This window comes from Entelurus aequoreus, linkage group LG26 (assembly GCF_033978785.1).
Source record: "Entelurus aequoreus isolate RoL-2023_Sb linkage group LG26, RoL_Eaeq_v1.1, whole genome shotgun sequence".
Taxonomy (NCBI): Eukaryota; Metazoa; Chordata; class Actinopteri; order Syngnathiformes; family Syngnathidae; genus Entelurus; species Entelurus aequoreus.
In genome coordinates this window covers 8,774,054-8,797,884 of record NC_084756.1, presented here as the reverse complement: position 1 = coordinate 8,797,884, position 23,831 = coordinate 8,774,054, and the positions used below count along the sequence as shown (strand labels likewise).

The 23,831-nt window shown below is 37.9% G+C and overlaps 1 protein-coding gene across 2 annotated transcripts in view; it reads left to right on the top strand.

Annotated features, from left to right (window-relative positions):
* Nucleotides 1-23,831, top strand: part of mars1 (methionyl-tRNA synthetase 1) — a 38,957-nt gene that overhangs the window by 1,468 nt on the left and 13,658 nt on the right. For both annotated transcript variants that reach the window (XM_062038103.1, XM_062038102.1), the window contains exons 2-13: nt 2,325-2,415; nt 9,433-9,511; nt 10,874-11,005; nt 11,412-11,487; nt 16,485-16,669; nt 16,827-16,936; nt 17,009-17,125; nt 17,228-17,431; nt 19,244-19,445; nt 19,599-19,673; nt 19,755-19,925; nt 20,017-20,112. In XM_062038103.1, the coding sequence (XP_061894087.1) occupies nt 2,325-2,415; nt 9,433-9,511; nt 10,874-11,005; nt 11,412-11,487; nt 16,485-16,669; nt 16,827-16,936; nt 17,009-17,125; nt 17,228-17,431; nt 19,244-19,445; nt 19,599-19,673; nt 19,755-19,925; nt 20,017-20,112 (1,538 nt within the window). The remainder of the gene's footprint in view (nt 1-2,324; nt 2,416-9,432; nt 9,512-10,873; nt 11,006-11,411; nt 11,488-16,484; nt 16,670-16,826; nt 16,937-17,008; nt 17,126-17,227; nt 17,432-19,243; nt 19,446-19,598; nt 19,674-19,754; nt 19,926-20,016; nt 20,113-23,831) is intronic.

Genomic DNA, 23,831 nt, shown 5'->3' with positions numbered 1-23,831 from the left:
GCTGTGTCCAAATCTCACCACGCTACAAATCTCGTTCCGAAATCTCGCGATAACTCGCGACAAAACACCGGTGGAAAAACAGTTACCTGACTGAGGTGAAGAGAGATGACTGAAGTGATTTTCTGTTGGATTACCGAAGACTGTTATTTTAGTTTTATAGAAAAGTTTGTTTGTTTGTCTGTCATGGCTGAATTTTTGCCTGATGTGGACGATTTGATTTGTCGCGAGTTATCGCGAGATTTCGGAACGAGATTTGTAGCGTGGTGAGATTTGGACACAGCTCACAACAAACAGCGATCTCCAGCTAAAGGTAGAGACATACGTTAATTTCTCCTTTCTAGTATGTTGTCGGACACTCATTGTAACTATCTGAGCCTGTCAGTGTGAAAAAAATGCATGTTTATAGGCCGAATTTTGACGAGAGCCAGTTGCCCTGTGTACGAGCGTTAGCTGGGCTGGAGGCTGCCTGCCCTGCTCAATACTGGCGCGACCTCAAAAAATGTTTTATCCAGCACTCACATATACAGAAAAAATTATGAAAACAGGGCCCAGGTTGAAAAAAACCGAAGTTTCCCTTTAAGTACCGGTACATAACTCCACATGTGTTCATTCATAGTTTTGATGTGACAATCTACAATGTAAATAGTCATGAAAATAAAGAAAACACATTGAATGAGGAGAAAGTGTGTTCCAACGTTTGGCTTGTACTGTACCTGTAGAAGTCCTTATGTTAGTCAGAGTACCAGGGAAGTCTCACCTGGTATTTGTCTGCACGTAATAACGTGCTTAACCAATGTCAAACCAGTCAAACACCCCTCACATTTCACATACTTAGTGACGCATGAATTAATCACCATCTCTTGATTTAAACCCAAACTTTGAGTGAATAAAAAAAATATATATATATATATATATATATATATATATATATATATATATATATATATATATATATATATATACACGTATATATTTTTTTATTATTATTTTTTTTTTAAACATGGATAGTAAAATAAATCCACAGATATTGCCGTAAAAAACTGGCAGCTCAGTCGCCAAAATTTGACATTTAAATTTGCAGTGTTTTCTTTTACAGCATATTACTATAAATGGTAAAACGGTACCGCTGTTTTTTACGATAAAATAGTGACAACTGAGCTGCCACTTTTTTTTGTTTTACCTTAAAATCAATAGTTGTTGTTTTTACAATTAATTACTGTAAAAACTAAAAAGGCAACATAGTTTGTTTTTTACGATAAAATTCTGAAGACTAAGTTGCCAGTTTTTACAGTAAAATCGTCATTTTTACAGTGTACAATTTGATGGATAACTCATAAGACAAGTAGAGATTTAGATATGTATTTTTGTTTTAACAAAGAACATGTTGGGAATCCATCCATCCATGTTCTACTGCTTGTCCCTTTCAGGGTAGCGAGGTTGCTGGAGCCTATCCCAGCTGCACTCGTTGTATCATAATATAACACTTGTTGCATTTTTAGATCATATTAAAATATGCAGTACATGTATTTTTTCTGTCAAAATGAAGATAGAAAGATGAAGTAATTTATTGAGGCATATTATACCCAGGCTTTTGCGCACCACATCTGGTTCCCGGGCCTTGAGTTTGACACCTGTGTAGTACTGGAACCAGTCTAGTTACATATCTAGACTTTTTTTTTCTATGACTGTCTTCTAAATTTTAATCTGCATAATGGTTGTTTTTTTAGTCCCAAACAAAATCTTGTGAAAGCCAATAGTTTGTGTGCATTATTAAGCACATATTTTTGGATGTGTAATCTCTGTATGTTACACTTAATATCAACTGTATTTATTACCATTATTTTCACATCGTATAACTTTGGGAAACATTTTTCACCTGTGTCTCTGTCACTAGCTTACTAGTATGTGCGTGCGCGCATGCATGCCTCAAAAAAAGGCTTTTACTTGGAGAGAAGTCATTTGGTGCTACCTGTTTATGTGTAGCGATGACACAATACCTTTAAAAAAATATATATATATATACATACCCTTATATTTGTTTCAGTACAGTGTATTTTTTTATCTTGATCATCTTTATGACATTATATTGGTGACTTCTATCTTAGAGACCCTTGTGTTTTTAATAAAAGTATCATAAAAAGACATCAAAATGAAACTGGAAACACCTTTAATAAGTCACCTATCCTAACTGGCTTTATTGAATTAAACCTTTGCCCTGACTGTGTTGAAATTAATCACTTTTTATTAACCCTTCTTGAGGATGTGTTTCATTTTGACAAACTCACTTAGTGAACTCTATATTTGTGGTTTCTTTGATTTTTCAGACAAACCTGTGCCCTTCCTGAGCCGCCCATCTTTGCCAGCGCTGCTCCTCCCTAATGGAGAGCATCTTTTCAGCCCCAATGCCATATGCCGGTCAGTGATCAATAGTTCTCTCTGTGTAGTCATTGGATGTATTCATATTGCAAACGCGTAAATGTGTATGTCGATACAGTCAAACCTGCCTGCCGAAAGTGGCCACTATAGACAGGTGGCCACTATACGCAGTAAGGTTGTAAATCCTACAACAACTCGAGATTCGATTCAATTTAAATTCCTGACATAATTCAATTCTGAATTGATTCTCGTTTTAACACAATTCTTTCAATGAATTACTTTGTATAAAAATGTAAAAAAAAAACTTTAAAAACAGCTCAGGGTCACAAAATCTCCTCTTAGCTGCTAACGTTTGATTTATACACGCAGTGAGTAAGCGCAGAGATAGCCAAAAAAATGATTTTAAAAATGGATTCTTAAAGTGTTTTTTTTTTAATCGATTTTTGAATATTATAATAATAATGCAGGGCTTGAATTTGAACTTTTTAAGGTCAAGGCAAGTGTCGCCTTTAAAGGAGGGCTCATATTTTAGGGAACCAAGGCAAGTTAGAAGGGCACCAAGGCAAACATTATTTTCTTTCGAGGCAATATATATATATATATATTTTAGATAAAAAATAGTGTTCATGTATGAGATCCAGAGCTGCCATTTATGGCCAAAGTAATAGTTAACATTATTGTTATCAATATTAAAACCATGATTACTGATTGTTAGGTAAAGCAGTGTTGGGGTGTGAACGTAATACCATCATGTCATTTGTAATGTTTAATAAAAAGACTATAGATAAACATTATCCATAAATTTATAGACACATATGAGGTTTTTTTAATTCTTTAATAACATCAACTTGTCAGCTTTTTGTCATGACATGATGCTCTATTTTTACATTTAGATAGAGAGAGTTTTTATTTATTACATTTTTTTAAGTGATGTACATTTATATGTAGATGCTGTATCGGGACAGATCCATTAAGAGTGTGAGCAGAAATGTCATATAGTAATTAACTATACACAATAAAACATTAACAAAATCAATCAATCAATCAATGTTTATTTATATAGCCCTAAATCACAAGTGTCTCAAAGGGCTGCACAAGCCACAACGACATCCTCGGTACAGAGCCCACATACGGGCAAGGAAAAACTCACCCCAGTGGGACGTCGGTGAATGACTATGAGAAACCTTGGAGAGGACCGCATATGTGGGTAACCCCCCCCCCCCCCCCCCCCCCCCCTCTAGGGGAGACCGAAAGCAATGGATGTCGAGTGGGTCTGAAATAACATTGTGAAAGTCCAGTCCACAGTGGATCCAACACATCAGCGAGAGTCCAGTCCACAGCGGGGCCAGCAGGAAACCATCCCGAGCGGAGACGGGTCAGCAGCGCATAGATGTCCCCAACCGATGCACAGGCTAGTGGTCCACCCGGGGTCCCGACTCTGGACAGCCAGCACTTCATCCATGGCCACCGGACCTATGCAACTCCCCCTCGCAAGGGACAGGGGAGAAGAGGAGAGAAGAAAAGAAACGGCAGATCAACTGGTCTAAAAAAGGGGGGTCTATTTAAAGGCTAGATTATACAAATGAGTTTTAAGATGGGACTTAAATGCTTCTACTGAGGTAGCATCTCTAACTGTTACCGGGAGGGCATTCCAGAGTACTGGAGCCCAAATAGAAAACGCTCTATAGCCCGCAGACTTTTTTTTGGCTCTGGGAATCACTAATAAGCCGGAGTTCTTTGAACGCAGAATTCTTGTCGGGACATATGGTACAATACAATCGGCGAGATAGGCAGGAGCTAAACCGTGTAGTCTTTTATACGTAAGTAGTAAAACCTTAAAGTCGCATCTTAAGTGCACAGGAAGCCAGTGCAGGTGAGCCAGTATAGGCGTAATATGATCAAACTTTCTTGTTTTTGTCAAAAGTCTTGCAGCCGCATTTTGTACCAACTGTAATCTTTTAATGCTAGACATAGGGAGACCCGAAAATAATATGTTACAGTAATCGAGACGAGACGTAACGAACGCATGAATAATGATCTCAGCGTCGCTAGTGGACAAGATGGAACGAATTTTAGCGATATTACGGAGATGAAAGAAGGCCGCTTTAGTAACACTCTTAATGTGTGACTCAAACGAGAGAGTTGGGTCGAAGATAATACCCAGATTCTTTACCGAGTCACCTTGTGTAATTGTTTGGTTGTCAAATGTTAAGGTGGTATTATTAAATAGATGCTGGTGTCTAGCAGGACCGATAATCAGCATTTCCGTTTTCTTAGCGTTGAGTTGCAAAAAGTTAGCGGACATCCATTGTTTAATTTCATTAAGACACGCCTCCAGCTGACTACATTCCGGCGTGTTGGTCAGCTTTAGGGGCATGTAGAGTTGAGTGTCATCAGCATAACAGTGAAAGCTAACACCGTACTTGCGTATGATGTCACCCAGCGGCAGCATGTAAATACTAAAGAGTGCAGGGCCAAGAACCGAACCCTGGGGAACTCCGCACGTTACCTTGACATAGTCCGGGGTCACATTGTTATGGGAGACGCACTGCATCCTGTCAGTAAGATAAGAGTTAAACCAAGACAAGGCTAAGTCTGACATACCAATACGTGTTTTGATACGCTCTAATAAAATATTATGATCGACGGTATCGAAAGCGGCGCTAAGATCAAGAAGCAGCAACATAGATGACGCATCAAAATCCATCGTTAGCAATAGATCATTAGTCATTTTTGCGAGGGCTGTCTCCGTAGAGTGATTTGCCCTGAAACCGGATTGAAAAGGTTCACAGAGATTGTTAGTCACTAAGTGTTCATTTAGCTGCTGTGTAACAATTTTTTTGAGAATTTTGGAAATAAACGGAAGGTGGGAGACCGGTCGGTAGTTTACCATGAGGTCAGGATCGAGGTTAGGTCTTTTGAGCAGAGGATGAATAACCGCTTTTTTGAATGCTAGGGGAACAGTGCCGGAGGAAAGTGATAAGTTTATAATATTTAACACTGATGGACCTAATAATACAAACAGTTCCTTGATAAGTTTCCCAGGAAGTGGGTCAAGTAAACATGTTGTTTGTTTTATCCCACTTACACGCTGTAATAATTCCTCTAATGTTATTTCATCAAAAATAGAGAGACTATTTTGGAGGGCATTGTCCGTCGTATATACAGTCGTATTTGTGTTAATAGAACCCAGTTGTAGCTGGGATGCGTTGTCTTTAATCTCCTTTCTAATTAGTTCAATTTTCTTATTAAAGAAATTCATAAAATCATCTGCCGAGTGGGTGGAGCTACTGGGAGGAGTCCCTTGTTGGGTTAGCGATGCTACTGTACTAAACAGAAATTTAGGATCGTTTTTGTTGAGGCGGATGAGATTTGAGTAATATTTAGCTTTAGCTAAGGTAAGCATGCGTTTATAAGTTATTAAACTATCACTCCATGCTTGATGGAAAACCTCAAGTTTAGTCGCGCGCCATTTGCGTTCCAGTTTTCTACATGATAATTTATGAGCTCTAATTTCTTCTGTAAACCATGGGGTACGCCTTTTAGGGGCCCTTTTTTGCTTTAGCGGTGCTATACTATCAATAATTTCGCGCAAGGCATCGTCAAAGTTGTTAGTGAGGTTATCAATAGAGCCGACATAATTTGGGAATGGTGCCATTACCGAAGGCAGTAGGTCAGCAAGAGTCATCGTTGTGGCAGCATTAATGTTGCGGCCGCTATGGCAGTTATTATTATTATTAGCTTGTTGACAATGAGTCAAAACTTCAAATTTTATAAGGTAATGATCGGACATTACTTTAGTATATGGAAGTATCATAACTTTGGAGGTGGTGACACCCCTGACAAGCACTAGATCTATTGTATTACCGTTGCGATGCGTGGGTTCATGTATTATTTGTGTAAGACCACAGCTATCAATTATGGTTTGGAGCGCCACGCACTGAGGGTCCGATGGGGTATTCATATGGATATTAAAGTCCCCCATTATGATTATATTGTCGGCGTGCATCACTAGATCAGCAACGAACTCTGAGAATTCACTGATAAAGTCCGAATAGGGCCCAGGGGGGCGGTAGGTAACAGCCAGGTCGAGAGGTAGCGGTGTGACAGACCTCATAGTAAGCACCTCAAACGATTTATATTTATTATTTAGGTTAGGGGTAAGGTTGAAATTTTCATTGTATATTAGTGCGACACCCCCTCCCCTTTTAAGAGGACGGGCAACATGCGCATTCGTATAGTTAGGAGTAGATGCCTCATTGAGCGCAAAAAATTTGTCTGGTTTGAGCCAGGTTTCGCTAAGACCAATGACGTTAAGATTGTTGTCTCTAATGACCTCATTAACTAATAACGCCTTGGGAGACAATGATCGTATGTTTAAAAAGCCCATATTATAGGTATTGGGCTGTTTTGACGAGTTTTTGTTAAGATTATCCGTAGTGGCAATATTAACAATGTTGCGTTTATTATGCGTAGTGCACTTTAAATAGTTTCGACCATATCTAGGAATTGATATGACCGGAATTTTCCGATTGTTTGCTTGGTGCTGCAATAGACTGGACATATCATAATTTGCCACCTCAGTAGAATGCATGTCCACCTCTGACACAGACACAAGAGAAAAAACATTATGTGAATTGTGTATTATTCTAAGAGAATTGCTATGCGTACATGGATTATCCAGCCTGGCGCTGGCTAGTTCTAGCTTAACTGACTCCTCACCCGGACTAACAGACATTGTAATTGCCTGTGACCGGGCTTGCTCTAGTGTAGTCAGTCAAGTGAGACTTAAATAGTAGTCTATGTTTCTAGACAGGATGATGGCGCCTTCCTGGTTAGGGTGAAGGCCGTCTCTCATCAGCAAGCAAAATGATGTGTCACATAAATTATTTTTGAAGTATCATAGTGACATAAAAAAACAAGTAATGTAAAAAAACAACAACTGGTGTTTACTTTTTGATATCAAAATAAAACACAAAGCAGTTTGGCTAATGAAGATGAAGTCTAATAAAAAAGCTTTGTTCTTCTCCAACGCCTCCTAGTGTTTCAGTACAACAGTTTGGCCAACAAAAAAAAACAGGAATACATCGAATAAACAATATTCACGGCCTGCGTTCAATTTGATCAGATGACATAACATTTTAGCCAGTATTGATGTTATTTGAACACTGATACAGTTTGCAGTTAAATAAAGGAGGAGTGAACATCCCAGTAAACAAAGTAAAGACTTTATAAACAAGTTGTGACAACGTTCACGACACATCGCCTGCTGCAAAACATCAAATAATTTTCTCCGTCGCTGTTTACTTTAAGTGTGGGGACAAGTGTCTTCAATATTGTCCACACCTGTCTCCATCTAAACACAGCATTGCGCCCTTAAACGCACGGCGGGAAGCAAGGGAAAATGACGTTAAAACAAGCGCTTGGCGCCGTTTACTCCGAGGGGAAATCTCCGCAGCAAAGTCTGTGTAGTTGGTCCGCCATGATTATCAAGCCAAGCATCGCTAGTGCGCATGCGCCTGACTTCGTGTTGCCGTAAATGCATTAATAAATGACAGTTTTTCTGTAGTTAAAAAATTTAACTGTATTACTAACTATCGCAAATTATCATTAGACCGTTTACTGTTACATTCCTCGTCCATTAACAAGTAAAAAGTCAAAGGCGGTCACGGCATGAACATGCCGCAAATGTTGGTCAATTTTTTGGGCATTATGGCGAAAGACTAGGGTAAAATTCGAGCCCTGATAATGGATTAGATATACAGAGCTTTTTTAGACGCTCAAAGCGCTTCACAGAGAACTGGGAACCCATCACTTATTCATTCCACATTCACACACTGAAGATGGTACGCTATATTTGTAGCCACAGATGCCCTGGGGTAGACTGACGGAAGCGTGGCTGCCAATTTGCGTTTGCTGCCTCTCCGGCCACCACCAAACATTCATTCCCAGTCATACACCAGTGTGCGCAGCACTGGGAGAAAGGCGGGTAAAGTGTCTTGCCCAAGGACACTATGGCCCTGACTAGAATGGCGGAAGCAGGAATTGAACCTGGAACCCTCAAGTGGCTGGGACAGCTGCTCTACTATCTGAGCCACGCCGTCGCCTTCCAAAATCAATTCATAATCGATATTTTTCAGCATGCGGCAGCCTTAGGTAAGGTTTATAACTCGGGATGGGTACCTTTCAAATCTGGACTGACATGGTACCAATTCCCGGTACCTATGAATCGATACCAGTACTAAACGGTAGAAAGTGTCGGTTCTTTTGTAAGTGTTCATGAAGTAGATTGTGTAATAATAAAAATCTCTATTTTAATTTAGTATTTAACCCTGAGCTTATAACTGTGCTGTCCAGTTGTTATATCTTGTTTTTTTCTTTTGCAAGTATTGTCAAGTAGATTTTTCATGCAGTTGCAATTCCAAGACTTTAGATGGTAATAGTGTGTTGCCGAGTCAGGAAGTAATCTTTGCCGTTAAGTTGAATGTGCCAGTCTAGTCTTTTGTTGAGCCCTAAAGTTTTGAAACTAAATTTTGTATGTATTACATAACAGCTGTTTGATTGTAACGTACACCTTAATTGTAGTTTTCATTACCAAATTTGGAGGTGTTGAAATCGCCATGTAAAATCGCAAATGCTAACTAATAGCAAGTATATGACACAGTCAATGTAAATTAGCATTGAGCTAGCACACTCTGAAGTGTGGAGCCTTACTGTACTTTCGAGTGCTTTGTGTCCGTCATGTTTGCATTGTTCGAGTGGAAAATTGTAACATGACCGACAGGCTGTTTGGCTCATCAGCTCTGAGTGCTGCTTGAGTTGTTTCCCGGCCAAGTGCTTGATCCGGCGCCGAGTCGACTACGTGACGTAGCGCCACATGCAACAATATTATTGAAATAGGTTTAAATCAATACCCGGTAGTACAGACAGAATTCGGTTGGTATCTATAAAAGTATTGAATTCAGTACCATTACCAACTTACAACACAAATTGTATTTGCAAGGGAAATGTTTGTGGGCGCCATCATCAGGTTTGGTTTTGTTTTCTGCCTCCTAGGTACATGTTTGAAGTGAGCGGACAAGAGTGCAATGAGCTTTGTGATCAGTGGCTGGAATGGGAGGCCACAAATCTCCAAGTAAGAATTATAACAATGGATCTATTAAAGAAAAACAGACAAAGACCAGATTTATTTATTTGCTGCTGCTCAGTTGCACAACATAATAAACCTTAAAGATGGAAAAGGTCTTTACTGCATGCACATTCTCCCAATTGTCAATGACAAATAGACACATGACTTCAATTTAGTTATTATGGTTTGTGGTTTGGGTTTATTTAGAGCATGTTCTATATACACAGTATATATATTAGGGGTGTGGGAAAAAATCGATTCGAATTTGCATCGCGATTTTCACGTTGTGCGATTCAGAATCAATTCTCATTTTAAAAAAAATCGATTTTTTATTTATTTATTTTTTATTTTTTGTATTTTGTTTTTTTTTAATTAATCAATCCAACAAAACAATACACAGCAATACCATAACAATGCAATCCAATTCCAAAACAAAACCCGACCCAGCAACACTCAGAACTGCAATAAACAGAGCAATTGAGAGGAGACACAAACACGACACAGAACAAACCAAAAGTAGTGAAACAAAAATTAATATTATCAACAACAGTATCAATATTAGTTACAATTTCAACATAGCAGGGATTAAAAATCCCTCATTGACATTATCATTAGACATTTATAACAAATAAAAAAAAAGAACAATAGTGTCACAGTGGCTTATACTTGCATCACATCTCATAAGCTTGACAACACACTGTCCAATATTTTCACAAAGATAAAATAAGTCATATTTTTGGTTCATTTAATAGTTAAAACAAATTTACATTATTACATCAGTTGATAAAACAGTGTCCTTTACAATTATAAAAGCTTTTTACAAAAATCTACTACTCTGCTTGCATGTCAGCAGACTGGGGTAGATCCGGCTGAAATCCTATGTATTGAATGAATAGAGAATCGTTTTGAATCGGGGAAAAAATAGTTTTTGAATCGAGAATCGCGTTAAATTGAAAACAAATCGATTTTGAATCGAATCGTGACCCCAAGAATCGATATTGAATCGAATCGTGGGACACCCAAAAATTCACAGCCCTAATAGATATATATATATATGTATATATATATATATATATATATATATGTATATATGTATATATGTATATATATATATATATATATATATATATATATATATATATATATATATATATATATGAGAGGTTTTAAATAGTACAATTAAATAGGGCATGAATTAATTGCATTATTTAAAAATTAAATAAATCATGTCACTGACCCGTGTGCTAAATCCTCTTACTGTGCTTCTTCGTGTTGCCAGAGGGGATCTACATCAAATTAAATAATAATCATTTTAGGGGGAACTTTTTTCAAACACCATTTGTTCTAATTGTTGTCTTATTTGTGCAGCCCGCTCTTCTACAGACCCTGTACATGGCAGTGCTTCAGGGAAAAGAATCTGAGGCTCCCAAGGTCCTCATGGGACCTCTCAGCTACTTGGACCAAAGCTTGAACAAGGCCGCCACACCCTACTTAACTGGGGTACAAGCAATAACATCCTCCTGTTAGCCTGTTGTCATATTTCCTCAAATAGTGACTTTGTAATTGCCAGTTGTTTACTTCACTTGAATGAACAAGCTCTTCAAGTAAACACTCATTTCCACTGGGAAAAAAAGGCAGGTGGATATAATGTATGGACATAATCCTTGTCCAAAAGTAAACAAACAACATGTTTCCTCATATATTGTTTAATGTTATAAAACAACCTTTGAAATTTGCATTATAGCAGTACAAGTCATCCTTCTCTCCTAATAAATGCCTGTTACTCAATATGAGGGGAAAAGGCATACTTAGTCAACATATTTTTGCTACATATTGTGGTAAATACTTCAATATTATACAGTACTGTGTGCTTTTAATGCATTTGGTCTTGTTTTGTTGGTTTCAGGATGTTCCTTCAGTTGGTGATTTTGTTTTGTGGGCTGCACTGCATCCGATTTTATCTGAATCATCTCTAGATATCGGTAAGAAGTAAACAAATTATTTTCTGTGTAGTTACCAACACTACGTTTGCTCTCAAGTGTGCATGATTTTGTATAGTTTGTTTATGTATGATGCTGGATTTTTATACAGTTTCATAAATCCTCTGTCGAATCCAATTTACGTCTGCAATGTCAGACATTGTAATGTCAAATCAAGTTTAATCCGGATCTGATCTAGATTGCCGATTTGGCATTTTTAAACTCCGGGTTTCTCCCACCATCAAAGACATGCATCGGTTGATAGGCAACACTAAATTGGCCCTCGTGTGTGAATGTGAGTGTGAATGTTGTCTGTCTATCTGTGTTGGCCCTGTGATGAGGTGGCTACTTGTCCAGGGTGTATCCCGCCTTCTGCCCGAATGCAGCTGGGATAGGCTCCAGCCCCCAACAACACAGAGAGGGTCAAGCAGTAGAAGATAGATGGATGATGAATTGAACACTGAAAATGTTACTTCAGAATCAGAATCAGAATCAGAATAGTGTTATTGCCATTGTTTGAGAACGGGTTCACAAACTAGGAATTTTTCTTGGTGCAAACGTGCGACATAAAACACATATAACACATATTTGGTATAAAAAGAGCTGTGACTGAGCTATCAGATAGACTTAGAAAGGATTCAAGGAATTCAAGGAGCTGCTGTTAAGAGTTATTGTTCATTTGCCTGATGGCCGAGGGGAAAAAACCCTTGATCACCCCCTGGGAGGTGAGGGGAGCAGTGGGCAGCAGCGTAGCCGCGCCCGGGAATCATTTTTGGTGATTTAACCCCCAATTCCAACCCTTGATGCTGAGTGCCTAACATGATCAGATGCTTAATATATATGATCAGATACGATTGTCAATGCTTTACTTTTCTTATTTAGTCACAATTCTCTCCTCCTTGATCTACTAATGTAAAATTAGAGCATTTAACTTATTTATTTCCCTATGATAAAGTTAATCAAAAATCACCCATTGCCTCCGTGTATATAGGGATGGGTACCTTTCACATTTCAACCAATACGGTACCAACTCCCAGTACCAGGGTATTGATAACGGTACTCAATGGTACCAATTTGATGTACTTTGGTGTGTATCCATGTGGTAATAAAGTAAATGTTATTTGTCTGATACTAAAATGTGTTTTTTTCTTAACATTTAAAGGGGAACTGCACTTTTTTTTTTTTAACTTTCTGTCATTCACAATCCTAATGTGAGACAAGAGCACATATGTTTTTCTTTTTTTATGCATTCTAACTAGTAAATAAAAGCTAGCAAAAGTAAGCTAAGAATGGATGGAATGGGATTCAGTACCTTGGGAATCATCAAAAAACCTCCATCATCGTTTAATATACACCCTATAAGTATATATGTAATGTAGTAACAGGCACATTCATGATAACATGTAATATTCACGTATTTTGCTCATTTTAAACACAAGGCTGCGAATAATTTTTACAGACTCATCACAAAATGTGCTATTTCCTATAAAAACAAGAACTACCACTAATCATTATGGACTTAATGAGCGACAACAACTACTTTGGGACAAATGATGATCCAGAACCTTATATTTTTTTAGTCTGAACATAAGGAGGATGAACTACAAGTGTCAGAAGCTGTGTGGTAAACAGATCCAGCAAGTAGCGTTATTGCTAAATGCTAAGCAAGATGTAGAAACTACGAACATAATGAAACATTCACTTACTGTACAATGTCTGTTCTCACTGGGATGCCGACTGATGTTTTTTTGTTTGGATGAATAATTAATCATAATCCCCACACAGGTTAAAAAAAATAGTTGGGTGCATACAAGCGTCTTTGTGTCCTTTTAGCCATCTCCGGGTCTGAGAGGTTGGTTAAATTTGACATTCAACTTAGTTTATGGCCACCAACTTCGACTATACAAATGAGATGCTTGATTTATAATCTAGAATTAACTTTTACAAACTCAGAGGTGACGCAGGAGCTCATCAGCTAAGTTACCGCTGTGATTACAGCGTTGCTAAAAGTGGCTCCTGTGCGTTAGCACTTTTAATAGCAATATCGCTAATATTTTGTTAATATTCAGGTCATGACATGTAAATGGAGTATTGTTGGCAGTTTTGGGATATTTTAGAGGGTTTTATGGGCGCAATAGTGTACACCCATTAGCTGCATTGTTAGCTACCTTGTACTTGCATAAATTAGAATGCATAAGAAAAGAAAGACGTGCTCCTGTCTTACATTGGGATTGTGAATATTAGGCAAAAATCCAAAACGTGCATTTCCCTTTTAACACTTAACTGATAAGTCTGTCTTGTCTTTTGTTGATTTTATAAAGTGTTTATACTGTAAGTATTGTATTTATTATTACACACCAGCTGTTTGATTGTAATGTGCATCTTAGTTGTAATTTTGATTATTACATTTGAAGGCGTTGAAATTGCCATGTAAAATCGCTAGTGCTAATTAGTAATATGTTTATGACTGATCCAATGTAGTAAATTGGCACCAAGCGCGCTCTTTTTGTAAAGTGGGGAATTACTTTAGAACACGTTCCCCGAATACGTCTGTTTGCCCAATGAGTGCTTCAGCCGGTGCTAAGTCTGCACCTGGACCTGACGTCATGTTCAAATATGGTACTGGTTGATTTTACGTGAATCAGTACCTTTTAGTACCCACAAAATGTGGTTGGTACCTGTAAACATACTGACTTCGGTACCCATCCCTATCCACACTGCAAAAAGTCAGTGTTCAAAAATAAGAAAAATTAAAATACAAAAATGAGGGGTATTTTACTTCAACTAAGGAAAATTATCTGCCAATAGAACAAGAAAATTTGGCTTGTCAAGACTTTTCAAAACAAGTAAAATGAGCTAACCTCAATAAACCCAAAAATACCTTTAAAATAAGTATATTCTCACTAATTAAAAGGGCACTTTTCTTGATAGAAAAAAAACATAGGAGACCTTTTTTCGCAATATGTTGAAAAATATTCTTAAATGAAGTAAATGCTAGTGCCATTATCTTGACATAATGATATGTGCTCGGCATTACATTTCTTGAAACCAGCAAACTTACACTAAAAAGTAGTTTATTTTTCTTAATGGAAAGGCAACAAGGCAACCGCTTGTTACTTTCGGGGTCTCCTAGCCGCTCAGGCAAATCATATTGTCTAAAAATGCATTTTGCCAACGATAACATGACATCATCGCACCAAGTGCGTGCTCTTTCAATTAGTGCGCGAGGAATATATATATATATATATATATATATATATATATATATATATATATATATATATATATATATATATATATATATACATATATATATATACAGTATATATATATATATATATGTATGTATGTGTGTGTGTGTATTAGGGCTGAAACTAACGATTAATTTGATAATCGATTAATCTGTCGATTATTACTTTGATTAATCAATTAATAATCGGATAAAAGAGAAACTACATTTCTATCTTTTCCAGTATTTTATTGGAAAAAAACAGCATACTGGCACCATACTTATTTTGATTATTTTTTCTCAGCTGTTTTTACATGTTGCAGTTTATAAATAAAGGTTTATTAAAAAAAAAAAAAAACTTTTTTTTTTAAATAAAATAAAAAAATGCCTCTGCGCAAAGCATAGATCCAACGAATCGATGACTAAATTAATCGCCAACTATTTTTAAAATCGATTTTAATCGATTAGTTGTTGCAGCCCTAATATATATATATATATATATATATATATATATATATATATATATGTATGTATGTATGTATGTATGTATGTATGTATGTATGTATGTATGTATGTATGTATGTATGTATGTATGTATGTATATATATATATATATATGTATGTATGTATGTATGTATGTATGTATGTATGTATGTATGTATATGTATATGTATATATATATATATATATATATATATATATATATATATATATGTATGTATGTATGTATGTATGTATGTATGTATGTATGTATGTATGTATGTATGTATGTATGTATGTATGTATGTATGTATGTATGTATGTATGTATGTATGTATGTATGTATGTATGTATGTATGTATGTATGTATATATATATATATATACATAAACACACATATACACCCCAGCCAAAAACATGTTTTATTGTAATTTTGTTGAATTTACCTGAATGTGCATGAACTATATCTGTTCAAAATAGTTTGAAATGTCACATGTTAAATGTTTAAATATTAACTGTCCGTTTACTGTACTGTGCCAACTGTACTACTATATGAGTACGTATCATTTTCATTGAAAATAATGTTTTATTTTCCATTTGGCTGTCAATTATGTCAGACCCACTCAACATCCATTGCTTTCGGTCTCCCCTAGAGGGGGGGGGGGGGGGGGGTTACCCACATATACGGTCCTCTCCAAGGTTTCTCATAGTCATTCACATTGACGTCCCACTGGGGTGAGTTTTCCTTGCCCGTATGGGGGCTCTGTACCGAGGATGTCGTTGTGGCTTGTACAGCCCTTTGAGACACTTGTGATTTAGGGCTATATAAATAAACATTGATTGATTGATTGATTGATCTGTTTTAATTATGAGACACAATTGTGTCAAAGTCATGATTTTTTTGTTCATGCTTGAAATAAGAAATTATTACTTTGAAAAAGCAGTTTTTATTCTTGTGAGTGTTGATGACACAGCTTTGCAACAGTTGATATTCTAGTTTCAAGCATGTTTTACTCAATATAGGTCATAAAATCTCAGCAACAAGCTGTAATACCTTACTGAGATCATTTAGGACAAAAACACTTAAAACAAGTAAAACACTTTAACATAAAATCTGCTTCGTGAGAAGAATTATCTTATCAGACAGAAAATAAGCAAATATCACCCTTATTTGAGATATTTAATCTTACTTAGATTTTTAGTTTTTGCAGTGCACAGGTGACACTTGTCTGTCTTTGCCATGGTTTTCACCCTACTCTTAGTAAACATGATATTTGTCCATTTTTTTTAGGTGAACACAAGTCTGTGAGGGTTTGGTTTGACCGTGTGGCTGCCTCAAAGGCCTGCCTGTCAGCAGCCCACAAAGTGCTGCAGGGAAAAGGCCTGCTGGCTATGAGGAGTTTCATGCAGAGGCAGCCTGCCCCTCAGAGCGGCCAGTGCAGAGGCACGCAGCCATGCAACAGCAAGACTGCTGAGGTATCTGCCAGTTAATCGCAATAACTTGCAGTAGATTTAAAGCAGTCTTACCCAGCATTAAAAATAAGGTTCTGTTGCACAAGTATTGTTGCACAGGTTTGAACACAAAGTGTAGATTATTGATAAATGTCTTGTCTTTTTCCTCATGGTTATTTAGGATGACGAAGGAGAGCGTGTGGTGTCACAAGAAGAGATGGAGGCGGCTGCTATGACATGGAGCAAACATTTAAACGTCTGTCAGTCAACTACAGACAGAGTGCACCCTATGTACGTGATTACATTTCATGTACTGAAAAGACTTCTTCCTTCTAAAATCTATGCCGGTTTATTTCCCTTCAGTCTGCCACAGAAGGGCCAGCGAAATATCCTGTTGACGAGTGCCTTGCCCTACGTTAACAATGTGCCCCACTTGGGAAACATCATTGGCTGTGTCCTCAGCGCTGACGTCTTCTCCAGGTGCACTACGAATTGGAAATTTCATAGAGAAAGGGTTCTTGCTGTGTACTTAGACCACATAATGGCATACCTATTCAATGTTTTAAATGGCTTTCTCTTAAGGTACGGCCGTATGCGAGGCTGGAACATGTTGTTTGTGTGTGGCACAGACGAGTATGGCACAGCCACGGAAAACAAAGCCAGAGAGGAAGGCCTGTCGCCGCAGCAGATCTGCGACAAATACCATGCCATTCATGCCAACATCTACGAGTGGTTCCAGATAGACTTTGACTTCTTTGGAAGGACCACCACAGAGAAGCAGACGGAGTAGGTTTAAAAAGAGAACAGTTGTGAATTAGTCTTTCTAGAATGAAATACCATACTGATCCACATACTGTACATACAAGACTGTTTTTGCCTTGGAAAAAACTCAGAAAAAAATAGGTTATTAAATGTGAGGCACATTGGCGCCTGCTGGTCTTTCAAGTCGGGGAAGCTATTTTTCAGCTACTCTCTAAACATGAGTACAGTCTTCAATAACCAATTAAAAATCTTAGATTTTACAAGAATACATCACATAAAGGATTGCTACATTCTCCATATCAACTCGAAACACCATTCATCCATCAATTTTCTACCGCTAGTCCCTCTAGGAGTTGCAGGGAGGCTGGAGCCTATCCCAGCCGCACTTGGGCTGAAGGAAAAAACTTTAAAAATATTTTGGTTTATATTTCAAGACGCTGATTTGCTCATTTTGCTCTCAAACAAGAAGATATTCAGCCTCAGACAGATCATCCAATTATCATGCGAATGCTCAGCGTCTAAGCCCACTTTTCATATACTTCCAGGGACGCTCGGTGTCCAATGAGCGTGACAAAGCCGAGCATGTATCCAATGATTGTCTAGTTTGACTGCAGTAGAACCAATCACTCTATGCTCCCCAATTTAAGTCAATGGACACTTGGCTTCAACTTTATTTGATGAACTCTTGATGCAACCACAATGAGTGAGAAGAAATAATTAACTGATTCTAAACAAACATTAAGTGCATTTTAGTGCATATTTAGTCAATGAAATGTAAACAAAAGTAAATAATTGACAACTTATATTTTGGTTTTTTACATTTTAGCGGACGCTGAGCTTCACTTACAGTCTTAGTGCAATTGCTGTTGGTAAGGCATGTAAATGTATAGATGCTAACGAACGAGTCAGAGCTTTTCTTCCCGTCACACACCGGTGAGCTATTAGATGCAGTCCCGACAGACCTGCTAGAAAAGGTTCTTATAGGTTGTTGGCAAGTTAGTCAACATAGAAGGAATTATGGTGCTAATTTTGTTACAATGGTTAACAATGTAGCAGAGTAGTCAAACAACTGTCCAGCTATCTACCAGTTTGTTTCACTAGCATTAAAGATATTTCTTTAAGGGAGAAATTATTTCAGATTTGGTCTTTTTTCACAAGCGGGTCTTGAAAATAGTTTTTAAATTTGGGTCCGTATGGTATTTTCAGTAATGTTGAGGACAATGTTAAACAAAGAGGTCACACATTGATCACAACACATTGGGGGCCTGAGTGGTATGCCCTTTTGACGCTGCTTGGTTTATGTCTGAAAAGGCAAACACGTTTTACACGATTATTCACATTATGTAACGTAAGATTATTGTAATCTCATGCAGGATCCTGATGTGAACGTCTGGTCCTCTCAGCTATAAAATCTGCTTAATAGCTCTTAGTCTCAGAGCAGAATACAAATATTTTTTCCAAGTTACTATAATCACATTCATCTAACTGAAGCTGAGGTACTTTCTACACTAAATGGGACATTGTGGACAAAATATAAAACACTCTTCTTTAGAGCAGAGGAGACGTTGATCTGCTCTAACAATACCAAACAGATAATATTTGAGGGCGGTTTTATACTACAAGCTTTGTGCCACTCAAAAGGCATCAGGCACCAATTTAAGTTGACGTGTATTAATGTTCTTTGCTGTGAGGTCTTCATAGCCAACCATCATCTTATTTATCATAAGAAACATTTTAAAGCTCCACAAGCAAAGCAATTATTTTCATCTTCGAATAATACAATCTTGTGACGTAGGTTCAGTGTTATCTGAATTGTGTTTTTTCTGTTCCACTCAGGATATCCCAGAACATTTTCTGGAGGCTCCACGAGAACGGCTTCCTATTGGAAGACACGGTGGAGCAGCTCCGTTGCGAGAGCTGTCAGCGTTTCCTGGCTGACCGCTTTGTTGAAGGCACTTGCCCCCACTGCAACTACCCAGATGCCCGTGGTGACCAGTGTGACAAGTGTGGGCGGCTCATCAATGCAGTGGAACTCAAGGTGGACACTTTATGTTGAAACGTTGACAACAACATAGTTGATAATAGACAACCAACTATCCACACTAATATGATCAAGTTAAAGTTACCAGTTGTTATTTCGGCATGTCTGTAATAAATGTGTAAATCTGTAATATCTGTCTGTCCCCTTAAGGCACCTCACTGCAAAGTCTGCAGTCAGACTCCAGTCATCCGTTCCTCCAAACATCTTTTCCTGGATCTGCCAAAAGTACAAGTTGTACTCCCATTTTTGTATTGAGCTTTGCCCCCCAGCTACAGTTTGTCTGTATTTCCATCATTTCCATTCTAGTTAGAGGCTCAGCTGGAGCAGTGGCTAGAGAAGTCCATCAGCACCGGAGACTGGACCTCCAATGCCAAACAGATCACTCATTCCTGGCTAAGAGATGGACTGAAACCACGCTGCATCACTAGAGACCTGAAATGGGGAACGCCGGTACCTCACCCTGACTTCAAAGAAAAGGTCTGCTTTTGCCTACCTAGTTTACAAACACTAGTACAGTGGCACACAGTTTTGGCTCTTATGACTGAGGACCCTCTTGTTGCCTCTTCAGGTGTTCTATGTGTGGTTTGATGCCCCTATCGGTTATCTTTCCATCACTGCCAACTACACTGACAAATGGGAAATGTGGTGGAAGAATCCAGATCAGGTACTGTCTATAACGAATGCTCACATTTCTTTCTTACAAATTTGTTAATACACTCCGGGTTTACCTTTTTATAAGTAGGTGTAAATACACAGAGTATAAAAGTTTTATATCAACAAGCTCTGCACTTAGTGTCCTAAATAGCACACCCTAAAGGATTTTTGCAATGTTACTATTGTGCCAATTCATGCAAATTAAAAGGGAAATGCACTCTTTTTGGAATTTTGCCTATCATTCACAATTACTAATGTAAGACAAGAAACAACGTAAATATACATTGGCAAAAGTCAGCTTAAAGTGGAGCCAACGGGAATCACTCTATTCCGCCTATACATTGCTTTAAAAAAAAAACCTCCATTAATGTTTCATATATAAGCTTTAAGTATATATGTAATGTAATGTGGTACCAGGCACACTAATGTAATATTTACGTGTTTTGGTCATTTTAGGCATACGGCGACATATTAATATAACAGACGCATCACAGCGTTTGCTTTACCTTTCAACAAGAACAAACCTACTACTCGCGGCGTACTTTGTGAGAGACAACAAAGACTACTTCGGGACAAATTATGATCCAGAAACACTAATTTTTGATCCTGAATATAAGGAGGATAAGCAACAAGTTTTAGAAGCTATGTGCTAAACCAATCCAGCTTTAGTGAAAACCTCAGCATCATGTAGCAGTATTGCTAAGTGCTGACATAATAAAACAATCACTTACTCTACAATGTCTGCTCTCACTGGGATGGCGACTGATGAGATGTTCATAACTTACCGTTAAGAATTAAAAATTCATCATAATTCCCAAGAAAGGTTAAAAAAAAAAAAAAGTTGCCGCAAACAAGCGTCTTAATGTGTCTGTCAAAGTTGACCAACTTCTCGGTTTATGGCCACATCCTTCTACTATCCAGGTGAGAGGCATGATTTCTAGAATCAAATTTCACCAATTTAGAGGCGATGCAGCAACTTACCGGCTCAATGTGTCAATATAACAGCATGAGCCAGTTAGTTCTCTGATCAATGCACAGCTAACAATAGATTGTCTGCATTAGCACTTATAATACCGGTAACAATACTGCTAATACTTGGTTAATATCCAGGTAACAAGATGTAATTGCAATATTGTTATTTAGAGGTCCTTATGGGCGCAATTGTGTACTCCCGTTAGCTGAATTGTTAGCCACCTTGTACTTGTGTTATATTACAAGTTAGAATGCATGAAAAGAGAAAAATGTGTTTTTGTCCTAGATAGGGATTGTGAATGCAATTCCCCTTTAAATCAATACCTATGAATTATGAGTGGCTTTGCAATTTCAACACCAACTCCAATTACGGCAACTTCCCTGCACATTTAGGACAATCACTGTCATTTTCACCAATTTTATTTGTCCTTGAGCAGCGCGCAAACGCACGTCACCTTTCTCTCCCACATATGTCAAACTTCCAGCCCAGCCTGCGGGACCATATGAAAATCAACATGCATCTGGCCCACATGGGGAATTTTATCCAATAAAAACCTCTACATACCATCAACATTAACATAATCTCATTCACATTTTATGTAATACATAACACTGGAGGCCACAGTGGTAATTATATGAGGCATTGCACTAACCATTCATACTAAAGGTGTCACATTCACAAAAGTTGTACATGTATAATTGTACATGAATACAAATTACACCACTCAATGTGTTAAAGACTTCTGTGCATGAATACATAGTGATAATTGTGAAATCAACAAGGCATGGTGGGAAACGTTTGCTTCTCAAACTTGTCAGCTCTTCTGGATTCTGCAGAAGACTCTAGGAAATCGGCCCTCTAAACCAACATCCCCACAGAAGTTACAAACTTTCCCGGATTTTGAGGTTTTGTGTGTATATAAAATTGTGTGCCTTTTGCCCGGATGACAACGTGATGGTTGAGCAACAAATACTTTATTTAAATGAGCAACCACAGCCGTATCGACGTGCACATAAAAGCGGCTGTCTTCCGTAGTATCTATAGTCCCTCCCCCCTTTGCTTTCCTCCTCTATTTTCCCCACGCTCAGTCCGTGTCACGACATATTTATAGACTCTCAGACCAGGGCTAGAATTTAACCACGGCAACCGCGGCAATTGCCGTGACCGCCCTCTCATTTGCCGTAATGCCCTAAAAAATTTACCAACATTTGCGGCAACACCTTGCCGTGACCGCCCTTGATGTTTTATTAGCTAATGGACAAGGGATATAATGGTCAACGGCATAATGTTAAATAAAGATAAAATTCCTGACGGTTAGTAACACCGTCTCCTTTATACATTTCCGATAACCCTACAATTATTAATTTATTTTAAACAATACAAAGTCAGACACATGTGCACTGTCGTCGCTTGGCTTCCACTGTCGTCGCTTGGTGTTACTACGCATGGCGTAGTAACACCGTTAATCTCGCTCAAGGGGTACACCCTCGGAGTATACTTACTCAACAGACCGACATGTCACACTAAGGGTGGCCGTATGAACAACGCCAACACTGTCATAAATCTGTGCCACATAGTGAGACCACACTAAACAACAATGACAAACACATTCCGGGACGCTACAGTCATTTTCCCTCGCTTCCCGCCATGTGTTTAAGAACGCACTGCTGTTAGATGGAGACAGGTGTGGACAATATTGGAGACACTTATCCCCACACTAAAAGTATACAGCGAAGGAGAAAAACTATATGATGTTGCTTTCATTTTGACAGTACAGCGTCCATCAGCTGCTGTGACAGAGTTAATGAGGTGAGGAAACCCGCTGTCACTCCTGTTTTTTTGTTGTTGGCCAAACTGTTGTACTGAACCACAAGGTGGCGTTAGAGAACAACACATCTTGTTTGCTAGACTTCATCTCCATTAGCCAAACTGCTTTGTGTTTTATTTTGGTACCAAAAAGTAAACACCATGGTTTTTTTTACCTTTTTTTTTCATGTCACAAAGGTATTACTTTCAAAACCATTTGACACATCATTTTGTTATTGTTTTATTGTGTGTAGTTAATTCCTATACGACATATTTCTGCTCAAACTCTTAATGGATCTGCCCCGATACATCATCTACATGTACATAACTTAAAAAAAGACTTCCCTCTATCAAAAGGTAAACATAGAGATAAAGGCATCATGAAATGACAAAAAGCTGACAAGCCCCTGTCTGGAAAGAAAATGTTTGCCTTGGTGCCCTAAAATATGAGCTCTCCTTTAAGGCAACACTTGCCTTTACCTTAAAAAGTTCAAATTCGAGGCCTGTCAGACTGTCGGAAAATAGAACTATTCACGCAGAAAAGAATGAACACCAGTGTTAAAAAAAAGTCTATCATCACAAATGGAGTTAATTAAAAAAAAATTAAAAAAAGTCTGTCCACATAAAAACAACTTCACTGGCTGTCATTTGATGTACATTTGTGTGTGCAATTAATCATGTTTGACCCGCTATCTAAACTGTGGTTGGAATTTTGGGCCCCTGAGGCCCACGTTTGGTCTAACCAGTGAAATATGTCCTCAATACATAAATGTTAATTAAATGAAATACAAAAGACTCTGGAATACAAATACACTACTTGATGTGACCACACTTAGAATATTGAAAGCAATTTTTAAAATCACAACCTGATGCAATATTACTGAAACAAATGGTCTCCCAACATCTCATCTTTTGCTGCAACTTTGTGTAAAAAGCTGTCGTGAAATCAA